This window comes from Ambystoma mexicanum, chromosome 9 (assembly GCF_040938575.1).
Source record: "Ambystoma mexicanum isolate Mex_15411 chromosome 9, UKY_AmexF1_1, whole genome shotgun sequence".
In the NCBI taxonomy this organism is placed as follows: Eukaryota; Metazoa; Chordata; class Amphibia; order Caudata; family Ambystomatidae; genus Ambystoma; species Ambystoma mexicanum.
In genome coordinates, this window is record NC_090931.1 from 1,377,758,095 (window position 1) to 1,377,770,460 (window position 12,366).

General features: G+C 43.0%; 1 protein-coding gene across 1 annotated transcript in view; it reads left to right on the plus strand.

Moving 5' to 3' along the window:
• LOC138489132 (contactin-associated protein-like 5) overlaps positions 1-12,366 on the plus strand; it is a 1,196,734-nt gene that overhangs the window by 480,481 nt on the left and 703,887 nt on the right. Inside the window, exon 4 of the mRNA XM_069616767.1 lies at positions 10,819-10,966. Within this exon, the coding sequence (XP_069472868.1) occupies positions 10,819-10,966 (148 nt within the window). The remainder of the gene's footprint in view (positions 1-10,818; positions 10,967-12,366) is intronic.

The window sequence follows — 12,366 nt, forward strand, 5'->3', positions numbered from 1 at the left end:
GTAAGGATCTGGATGATCTTTGCCTGGGGCATGTCCCATGCCGCGGCCATAGAGCAAGGCCCTTCACTCGTCTGTTCTCTATGACACAAGGACAGGTGTTCGGTACCCATTGAGAGACAGCATGCCTACATTCTCTTAGCAGCCTGCGCTGCAACCGATGGCTCTCCAAATGTTTTGAACAATGTCTACCAGGATCGTGAGCCTTATCAATGCGCTTTTATCTGACAGGATTTATAATCCCAAAAATCTTGGGAGCCAAAGGTTGCAAACCGCTGGCTATGAACAGCTACAGTAAGTACACCTTGCCCATGCAATTGAACTGGATGGTCCCCTGACTGGGGATCGCCAAACAGCCCTTTAAGATGAGTAGCAGTACCCCTGAGATAGATCGGGATGCATATTTGTACTCATGCATCAAATAACTATGACAACACAACAGTTTGGCAAAGGGAGTCTGTTTAATGACAACTACATAAAACAGGGACTACAATGAACAGAAGCGTTTCCAGCACGTCCTCTCTCGAAAAAAAAAGAAGGTAAATGGGGTTGTGAGGGCGGAAGGGAGGGGAAAGGAAAAAAAAAACACAAAAAAAACGGACCTGGGTCCTCAGCGGGGGACGATGGAAGTCTCCAGCCATGTGGAGGCTCAAAGTGGGGATGGCCCCGCTCTGAGTCTTCACACGGCTGGAGGCTTTCATCGCCCCCCGCCGGGGACAAAGGCATAGAAGGTAAGTGGGGTGGGGAGGGCAGGGAGGTGGGAGGAGGGAGGGAAGAAAAAAAAAAGCCTTACCTCTGTCCCCGACACGGGGCAAAGGTAGCCTCTCAGCCTTGGGGAGGATCGGAGCGGGGATGGCTCTGCTTCGAGCCTCCTCATTGGCTGAGGGGCTGCCACACCCCCCGCCAGGGACAAAGGCCATGGAATCCCGATGGAGGGATTCCCGGCCTGGTTATGACTCGGCGAGGGCCAATCAGAATGGCTCTTTCATTTTGATTGCACCCTCGATGGGTACTAACCATATTTATTGTACCACAAACGTGTGTTGCACTTTCCTTTATACGATATACACATCTTTCTAAATCTGTGTTACCAAGTGAACAGGTAGATCCAGAATTCGTGCTTTGCAAATAATATATGTTAACTTCATTATTCTTTAAAGGCTGGTGGTGGAAATGTACATTAAAACAATACAGTGTTGCTTTATTTTTCCTGCACCTGCCTTTGTTGTGATAACAGTGTTTAAGTGATTGTTAAAAGTTTTTTTTTTTTTCAATTGCCAATTAATATTTTGTGACCATAGACTTGCATTGGTGTTAAAAAGTATCTCCTTTCTGCAATGACTAAAATAACTTACAGTTAAATTGCGGCAGGTTTAGCGAAACTCTAAATAACACTGTTATTTGTAAATGATATAACAGTTCTAGGCGGTATAAATCACACACAGGCATACACTAATAACAGCTGGAGAGGGAAATAAAGCCATCGACTCTTCTCTGGTGTGATACAGAACCATGTGAAAAAGTAACATGGTGATGACATATGTGCTAAGGCAACTTCAGAGTTTCTGCACCATGTGCACCACTAGCACCATGTGCTAGTGTTGATGTACACTGGAATGCTTCCTCAGACAGTCACTAACATTTAATATTACTGATTTCTTGACATCATTACTGCGTATTTGAATTTACTCCAGTTTTAATTTGATTTTATGAAAACAATGAACATCAAGAAGAACACCTGCTGTAGTAGTCTCAAGGCTTACCAAATAGAAGTGACAAACATCTCATAGAATACACTGAGTCCTACAACAGATTTGGGGCCTCATTACACGGAAGGCGGTAATGGTTAATGGCCACCGTTAATGGTAACGGTGACCGTTAACCATTACCGCCTTACTACGAGGTCCCTTAGCGGGTTGGTGCTTTAACGCCTGCTTTTTGCAGGCGTTAAAAACCAACCCGCTAAGGGACCTCAGAGCTAATTACAGCACCGCAAAATTGCGGTGCCGTAATTAGCGCCTTCCCCATTCCCATAGAGCCCTATGGGGCAGAAATGGGAATGGGGAAGGGCAATGGCGGAAGGGGGAGTTACCGCCCCACCAACCTTGGAATGGGGCGGTAAATCCCCTTTCCGCCAAGGCGGTGCCGGTATTTTACCGGCATGAGCCATGGCGCTAGTAGCGCCATGGCTCACCGCCTTCCGTGTAATGAGGCCCTTGGTTCAATTGTACACATAGCCCCCCACCTTTTCCTTCTCATGCCTTGCTGATCATGTTATCTATACCACGCCCTCCTCTTAAATATTCACCTGACTTTGCTCCTTGCTACCACTCCTGAATGTTCTATCATACTCCTCCTTTGTCTCTCTGACTGGCAAAGGAGATTTGACAGCCATAAACTATGACTGCCATGTATCATCTACAAAGCAGTCATGAGTAGGACACAAGCACACCTGGTGGCTAACTTCCACATATCTGGTGGCACATGGTCCTTGCGCAGCAAATCAACCAACCGGCTTGAATGACAACTCGTCTGCAGAGAGAGGGCCTGCAAACAATCCTTCTCTTGTCATGCACCCACACTCTCACTCTGGAACTCAATTCTGGTGTCGACTCGGATTGACCTCACATTTCTCCAATTTCGCATGTCTCTCCAAGCATGTCTCTTTCAACAACACCTGACCAAGGACTAATTCTAATGGATGTACATACCGACACACAAACCTCACAGTACTGCGCTACTGTTAAGAGATGTCAGCCCAAATGCTGGCTACCCACACTCTGTACATCGCTCTGTTGCTCTCAAGCTAGAGCTGCGCTTTGAACAATAAAACAAAAACTTCTAATTGACAGGAATGCAATATATTTCAAAGCTAAATAATTCTCTGTATTTTACGGTACTTTGCAGTACCAAGCTGCTTGCTCTTAACCAGATGTATGTAATCTTTGGCTATCCCTTTGGACTATGATTTTCATCAGCACTAGCCACCATAGTCAAGGGTGAGGGATCATGAGAACTGTAACCAAAAACATTAGAGGGCCACAGACCTCTGCTCAAGTTAACCTAGACAATTGATTTCCTAACTAATCACAGCAAGATAGCACTAAGCATCATCAAACCTCAAGAACAGTAGCCTTTATATGGGCCCTAAACCGTACCATATTCTTTGCAATGTTCACCTCTCCATTTGACCCAAGTTCATATTTAGAAATCCCCCCCCCCAAAAGCTCCTGATATTACATTGGAATCATTTAGTACTGCATTTGGGCTAGGTTCTTTTACAATGAGCCTCACTGTTGTGCAAGTGCAGCTGCTCCCGATACCTGTATTTTATACAGTTCATTTAAATAAATCTGTCATATATTTATGAAAAGCTGCCTCTTATCTGATGTAATGTAATTGGTCATTTGTATAGCGTCTTCCCCCATTGGTACAACCTCATAGCACTGTAGGTGAATGCCCTCGAGGGATCAAATTCCAAGGTATGGTTAATTCCTCAAAGAGTTTAGAATGCATTTGGGCATTTTAGCCAATGCAAAAGTAGGTAGGGGTGGCCAACTCTCTGTTAGCTATCCATTTTGAGCTGGCCTGTGGATGGATGCTGTGAGTTAGTCGGGAGAGTATATCAGCGCAGGAGAGTCTTTATGTGATCAGCTAGACTACATTTTTGTCGTGGGACATAGCTGCATTCTTTTGACAGAGTTGTTGTACGATGTGTCTTAAAATAGTGCATGATTGCAGATACATGCAGGTTGGTGGTGATGCCTTCTTCTCTCTTCCATCAGTATGGATTGCAATATCTCTGGGGGCCAAACTCAGCCTTTCATCCTTCCAAGGTCGATAAATGAGAACCACACACCGTGGGTAACAATAAGCAGCGTTCAGATGCCTGAAGGTTCATATGGGCTATATAAATGCTAACTAATTTGTTGTTGTTGTTGTTATTATTATTATTTTTATTATTATTATTATTATTATTATTATTATTATTATTATTATTATTATTATTATTATTATTCATGTGTCCTTGCTAGTTTCTTCGTTTCATAAATGTCATGAAGATTATGTTCTGTGGTCTGCTGGAGTTTAATCTCTCCATCACTCTGTACATTTCATGAGGGGTTCATTGTTGCATCGGCCTATCTGACAAGAGGTTAAATAACCTGTTGCAGAAATGTCATTTTCGTCCCTCACATGTATGACTGATTCCAGAGTTGACAGTTTTGACATGTCGTCAAGCCTGCTCTTTAACCAGATCTGCATCTGTGCGATTCATCATCTTTTTCCCCAGATGTTTAATACAGATCGCAGTGCATCCCTTATTGCACCAGCCAAATTGACATGCCAATATTTGTTCTCAAAATCTCTGCCAAAACCCTCTCCCAGATCCACCATCAGACAGATTCATCCACCATGTATGAAATTGCTTTAGGCTAAAATCTTGTGAAACCATGTATACATGAGTCACTTTGTATCTCCTCTTGCTGTAGCTATGCTATGATGGTACTTCCTCTAGAGTCCATTTCATCCAGGGTTAGGGGTTCTATCATTCTTCTCAGCTTGAGGTATTCCAAAATTGCAGGCCTGTTTAGTCCATAGACAGCCATCGATTATGTAGATGGCTTCAATGTCCACCACAAAGTAACTTGCACAAAGTATGCAACACCCTTCCTATCCAGATTTCATACTGAAAGGTTTGATTAGATTCATAGTGCTTGACATTGTTTCAAATGTGTGTGGAAAATGTCTCCCATAATTGCAGACCATACACGCTAGCTTTCTGCATTATGGTCAGGTTCGCAGAGAAAGGTACCTCTATCTCATCTTACCCCAGTATATAAGTCCTTGCCAAACTATTTTGCACAGATGTCCCCTCAAATACAATTGTGAACTTCATTGCTGGCATGTAGAGTTCATTCAGAAATAGAAAGAGTTTTGATGTTCCATAGAGAAATCTTTTTGGCGGGTTGTCCAGCTTTGAGTAGATGCGAATGAAGTGTGTATCCAGGTTTTGTCTGGTAGAGACCTTGGGACTCATTAGAGGTCCAGCGGTAACCCTGCCGGTGCCACCAGGAGGTTGCCACGAGAACAGTAACAAAATGTCCCATAGAACTCTATGGGAGCGGTGACACGGAAGCGCTGACACCGTTGCTAACGGTGCCGGCGATTCCGTGACGTGTTTGCCTACCATGGCCGCTGTTCCTGGCAGGGTCAGTCCTGTCAGGCACAGCGGCCACTAGAGGCAAAGAAGGATTTTGACGGTCTGGAAACAAGGGTGCAGGTGAGCTTACCGGCAAGCTTGTTTCAGGACCGGTATACTTATAATGAGGCCCATTATCTTAGAAGAATAAACATTATAATGAAGCACTAGTGCTCACACCAACGTGCTCTATTGTCCAGTAAGAGATCGCTGCTCAAGTTAGCGATCATGTAACAAAAGGCCACTGGCACAGCAGTGGCCAATGGTAAAGGGTCTGCTACTATGATATGTATGTAGGGAGGGAACAAGGAAAGCCTCATTATGGTCTTTCTTTGAGGTGACGGAAGTGGTGGGTGGGACTGAACAAGGCCAGCTCGTGCGTTAACACTCGGGTGGCTCTGAACACATGCTTGGATTGTGTGATTCAGCCAGGTGTAGAGCAACTGGATTGGCTGACACACTGGGTGAGGGGGCCACTAATGAGAAGCATGGAATGCAGGTTTCTATTATGGTTAGAGCCTAGATGCCACATATTTTGAATGCCCTACTTTTAGATGGCATGATACACGTGGGTGAGGTATTGTGTCTCTGGTTGTCTGTTGCCGGGAAGTTACCCTACCTCCACAATGCTTACAGAACATCTGCCGTAGGATTCTGACCTACACCATAGTACCATAAGGACTCACTTCTAGAAACAAATTGCGATTATCTCAGTAAAACACAGCGCCTGCCAATGCACCTCAATCTTAACTTGTGACATCCAGTGTCATTCCAGAACTAAGAACAATATAACCAATTCTACCAACACACCTACAGCTTCACATTCCAAACCTCAATGTCCCAGTACTGAGATCCATTCACACCTCATACAATGCATTCTAGTCTTGACCCACAGTTTCTCATATCCTCCAATATGGATATCCATCCAGAGATCTGACAGTGTATCCCTGGTGTGCCCAGCAGCCTCTCTGTTACTGCATTAAAGAGGCCTTCACACACTTTTACCTTTGCACTTCAGCGATTACCTGAATAACCCCGGTTCACTGCTGAGTATGATTCACAAATGGCTTTGCAAGTGCACCTAACGTCTGAGCTCCCACAAGCCTGTTTAATACAGTACTTTGAAACATAAAGAGATCTGCTAAGACTTCCCACAGTTGTCTTTCCTAACACAGATTCCAGTAGCCACCTCGAATTGTGACATAAATATGCACATTCAATTTATTACAGTAAATCAGGCAGTGGTCAATTCCTGAGGCATAGCTGGCTGTGACTGTGGCAGTGCATGTCACATTGCCGATGGTCTGACACATGGATAAGTGGACAGCGTTTGCGTTGTATTCTGTGGGTTTCTGTATTCTAGCTGCTAGCAGGCTGTGTTGCTCAGCACAGCAACCGTGCTGTCCATAGAGCTCTGGATTAGAAGTTCGGCTGTGACTGTCATGTGCAGGCTGTATAAGCACCACTGCATATCAACGTGACATTGTCCTTCTAGACGACTGAGCCAGTGCACTGCAATGAAGCAAGAACAGGGAAGGAGAACAGTGACTTGTCCTTTTCAAGACATGGCCTATTTCTGCCATCATCTGATTTGCTGTATTTAGCTTAGGCACAGGGCAGACATTGCTGTACTGCCAGCACCACATGATCCTGCTCTTCATCACCCAGCCTATCCTTCTGCCCAACCCCTTCAGCACAAAACTGGCATGTATGCATGCTTCTCTGAAGGAGGAAAGTACTATTCAGTTTACAACATATACTTAGTAATACTTAGGGCCTGATTCACAGATGCATTGTATTATGATGCAATCCCATAGGAAAACGCTCTGTAAATCAGGTCCTTAGTCTCCTCGTTGTTTTGGCCTCTTGTAAGGACAGTTTCTCATATAAACATCACCAGTTATTGCCAAATTGCTAGAGGTTGTTGCTTTTCTTTTTGGCTTCACACTACTAAAAAAAAGAAACATTGTTCAATGTATTTGTTATTTCAAACTAAAGAGAATGTGAATCATTTCATAAAAAGGGGTCATTTTCTTGAGAAATGAGGTAGTTGAATTATCTGATATTGCTAAGGGGGTTGATGAAATTATGATTTATACACATTCAAGTTTGTATTATGACATAGCAAACACGTGGACAACACGTACATTGTGAAAACAATAAACCTTTAGTACATTGTCAAACCATGGTGTTGTTTAATTGAGAAACAGACAAACAAGGAGGACAGTGTCAAGTACTGATATTCAAAAAAGTGAATCACTGGGTCTCATTACGACATTGGAGGTAGCCATGCCGCTATTTGCGGAATGGCTACCCCCATTCCGGGTACCGGGTCCGGGTTCCCTGAATGGGGAAATACCGGGCAATTCAGACCTTGGAGGGCCTGGTATTTCCCCACTCAGGGAACCCAGACCTGGTACATCCCCATTCCCATTCTAGCCCCCATAGGGCTCAATGGGAATGGGGAGGATGCAAACAACGGGCCTGTTAATAATGGGCCCGTTGTTTGCATCCTGCTCTGCTTGCGCTACCCGCTAAGGATGCCTGGTTTTACCTCATAATGAGGCGGTAGGGGGTTAACGAGGCCGGCATCTCAGCCAGCCCCGTTACCCTCCTACCTCCAGGGTCGTAATGACCCCCAGTGTGAACATGAGGGTAGGTTCTACTGTCCTGGCTCAAAACGAAAATTGAATACTGTACAGAAACAAACAATGCACACTCACATGCAATAGGTGATAATGTAATATCATATGTCATAAAGATTAAATCAACTGGGGGACATACTGATATATGCAGACAATTATTTACTTGTGGACATAACCTTAATCGGGTGACAGAGAAACATCTGTGCCCCTTAATTAGTCGTTAGTGCTAAACAAATTGAAGGGCATTGACACACATAGTAGAATAGTCTATAATATTTAGTTATATCATCTGTCAGAACTATAATGCATTGAGCATATATTCCAATCAAGTTACCTGGAAGCTGCATCTGTTATTTTGGTGCATCATCAAACTAAAGAGATGTGTAGCATTGGTGACAGAATGTTATCGTTCTTTCGATTAACTTGAATTTTGTCTGGTTGTAAATGGTGTACAAAAAAAGGTTAATTAAATGAAGCCAAGGACTCGGGATTGTGGAGGCAAGGTTGCTCGATTGTGCTCAGACTTCTTTTGCAAGCACTAGCAAAATAAAGGCCTATTTCTCACATCCATCTTACCCATGATTCAGATGAGGGCAATTCCCCATATCTTCGGACATGGGTGTACCTCAGCTAAGTTGCCCCACATATATGATTTGTGGTCTGCAAAACCAACAACAAGGTTTCAGTGGCAGAGAAATGTGGAGGGGCAGTTTCAAAGAACATTATACAGAATGTTTTCAAGAGATTATATATATTTGCATTAAAGCAAGAAATATAGGAAGGCAAATCTGGAAAGGACTTGTGTGTAGAATCATTGATGCCTCCAGGTTTGCAGACTTTTTACAAGTATTGTTTCCCTTGCCATACACACTGTTTTGCAAACATGTATCTCGTGAGTGTGTCCTTTGCTTGTTTAATGCTCCATGCATGCACTTGGAAGTGATCAGGAATCACATGCTGAAGGAACACACTTGAATAGTAGATACACATCTTTGTTTCTGCCTATTGACCCTACAGTACATATGCTGTGGGTTTTCATTTGAGCTCGACATTTACTCACCTAGCACCAGTGTTTATGAAACTCAATGTTGGAACACACTTAATAGCTTTTAGTTGACTTCTATGCCGATGAAACTGCAGCAGCACATAGCATTGCATTCAAGCAGCACACTACACAATGGCAATACAGCTTATCAAATAGGAGGTCTGGTCCACCATCTCAGGATGATTGACAGTTTCAAGTCAAAGGTCTGGTCAACAATCTCAGGATTATCCACATGAACCACTGCATCAAATCAAAGGGCTGGTCCACAATTTTAGGATGATCTATTCTTTCAAACCAAACTTCTGGTCGACCATATTAGGATGATCCACGACATCAAATCAAATCTCAGAATGAAAAAGCATATCAAATCCAAGGTCTGGTGTCTGGCCCATAATTTCAGGATGAGACATTGAATCAAATCAAAGGTGTGGTCCACACTTGTAGGATGGTCTATTCCATCAAATCAAAGTTCCTGTTCACAATATTAACTTTTGTTTAAACAATTTTCTGTATTTGCACTTTTACGGTCATACTTTCCTTTGCACAACAAACTTGTTAAATCGCAATTGTCCTTTTGTGTGTAATATGAAACATATCTTTTGAACTTAAGGTTTCTTTTATAGCTCTTTGCATCCAACTTGTCTTATTAGCTGTAATGGTTTGATATTTTATGGAGTCTAGAATGTCATGACATATGTAGGAAAATCCATTTAGGTTTTCTGTACAATTAAGGATTTTGCAAGGACATATCAACATACAAAAGTAACATATTTATATCAGCATACATTTAGCAGTTTTCCACATCCCAAATGTTATGTTGATTTGTCATCTGGACCTTCATCCAAATGACACATTCACCCATTGATTATGACGTGGTGTTCTGTGCATGCTTAGCTTCACATTTACTACACGATTTAAAAATGTACATATATTTTATGAGGGAGTTAACATTTACATTGCATAATACGTGTTTTAGATACGTTTCGTTTCAGTGTACACAAGGCCATAGTTTCAATTCTTTGGTGCAACATGCAATCAGTGCCACCATATTCTTGAGGTCTGCGTCTTAGCATTTGCAGATTAATTTTTTGTTTAAGCCATACTTTTGAAATTATTTGTGATTTACTCACTTCAATTTTAGAATTGTGTGGTCTTTTTCTGAATGAGGCATGGAATGTTTGTGTGTGACTGGTAATTTACATAAGAAGTAAGCCAATATAGGTAGTACTGTGTTCTTTAACTCGTCCACAAATCCCCATGAGAAAGGACATTTTCTTGCATTTTGTCAAGCTTAGATTCTGCACCTTTGCACACACACATGTTTAAAAGAAAATCTGATTACTTTAATTTAATGGATTTATAAATTAAAATATGACATAGTTTTATATTTTTTCATTTGACTTTTCCACTTTTCCGTTAATGATTGAAAAGCAAAATCAATCATGATCATTTATCATCCATTTCGCTTCTGCTTTCTCGCTCTCTCTCCCCTGCTGATGCTCGTGTCTGCTTCGCTAACTGGTTACCTGGCCACCCACTGAATTCCACGGGCACCGGGCTCCTGCACGACTAGTAGCCACATTGCACTGCCTCTGGGCCTCCCACCCACTTAGGGACTGTATTTGCAACCCTACAGTCCCCTGCCTCTCTGCACTTAGTTGAGCCACCACCCTTGCAGCACTTACCACGTCTTGCACTGCACTCTCCCCACCCCCGGCACTTCTCTTCCCGCCCCCTCACACTTGCATGATCTGAATGACACAAGGCCTAGTAAGATTGTTTGTTTTGTATTCCCTCTGTCTATCCTTCCCTGCCTTGTTGCACCTAGAAACACTTGTGTACAGGCAAGTTATAAATGACTTATCATATCATACCATATCATATCATATCTGCATAATTTGAAAAGTTCCAATTGTTTTCCTTCACCACAGGCATTCGCAGGAAACAACAATCCGGACAGCGTTGTGCAGCACAAATTTCAGCACGGTATCAAAGCAAGGTTTCTGCGCTTTGTTCCTCTGCGGTGGAATGCTAACGGCAAGATCGGAATGAGAGTGCAAGTCTATGGTTGTACATATAGTAAGTAATTACTTGCAATTATTTTAAATAAATGTGTATATTTTTTAACTGTGGCAAAGAAGATTTTGTTTTGCTCTTATCTGGGGTGGACTAGGAACCAAAAGAGGCCCTGGAAATTATTTTGAAAGTGGCCCCATATTACACATTTTCAGCAAACCCAAACCTTTTCCTATGGGAAAATGTGGAAATACCACACAACAGAGGCCCGGGATGCAGAGGCCTTCCGGGAATTCTCCAGAGTTCCCCTATAGACCAGTCAACCAATGAATACATTTCTTTACATTTCTTTACATTTCCTTTGGGGACAGGTTGGTAGGAGTTCCCACAAGAGGTATTTTACGAGTGGCCCAATAGTGAAGGAGGAATACCTCTTGTTGCTGATTTCAGTTCCACAGATTGTACATCTCATAACATCTTCTAGTGGTACGTTCATTATGGCTCGGTGCATTGTTTACATGACAGAGGGCCCAATTACCAAATAGAACAGCATTAATGGGGTGTTACCATTAAAAGTAACGTGAGATCAAGGTTCGTCAAACAAAGTGACAAAACTGAGGTACCAGTTTTTAAACCACAAATTGGCTGAGGAGGCCACACACTCAATTCATGAGTGAAGAATGGTTTGGTTTACATTAGCCTTATACCTTCACTGACAAATTACACACATTGTGGTTGGTGGTACTCTTTGCTGCTGGTATTATTTGGATAATGCAGCTGTTTTTTCTTGAGCTGGAATTTCCTCTTCCGGACATCCACTTCATGGCCTATAGGGGTCTATGGGGACGTTAGCCTGGATGGCGTATTTGGTCCATGCAGTTTAATCCCTCATGTTGTCACGGATCCTCTCTTTTGTGTTAGTGTTCGACATTGCCTCTCGTCGGCTCTCTGCAACCCTACAAATAGAATGGAGCCCTGTCACTTTGTCTCCTGACTGCCATTTAGACCAGCACTGAACACCTGACCTCCCTGCTGTGGGAGAGCGTGGTTGCATTGTTGTGGAGCAGGATTCTGCGCCAATGCTTCAGTGGTCAGCCATTAAAGGGCTGTGCAACTGAATGGAAGCAATGGATTCCTCCTACCTGGAAGTCCACACTGGATGTTGCGGGAGGTTGAGGTACTTTGATTTCTTGCATCTAGGAAATTTGACATCGCATGGCTACTTGGGTAATCAACATCCCCTTATTCTCACCATTCCACCATTGTCGGATTGCAGTGACCCGTCTCTTTCCTCTGTGCAGTGACACAGATTGTACTATCCTGCTTCACTCACCTGCAGTTTCTCAGTAGCCCTTATGCCATGCTGTCTCCTGCCATTGATGTTTAAGAGTATGCGCGTCCTTTTTGCATAGACTTGCATAATAGCCTGGCATTTAAAGGGGTAATTCACACTCACTACTAAT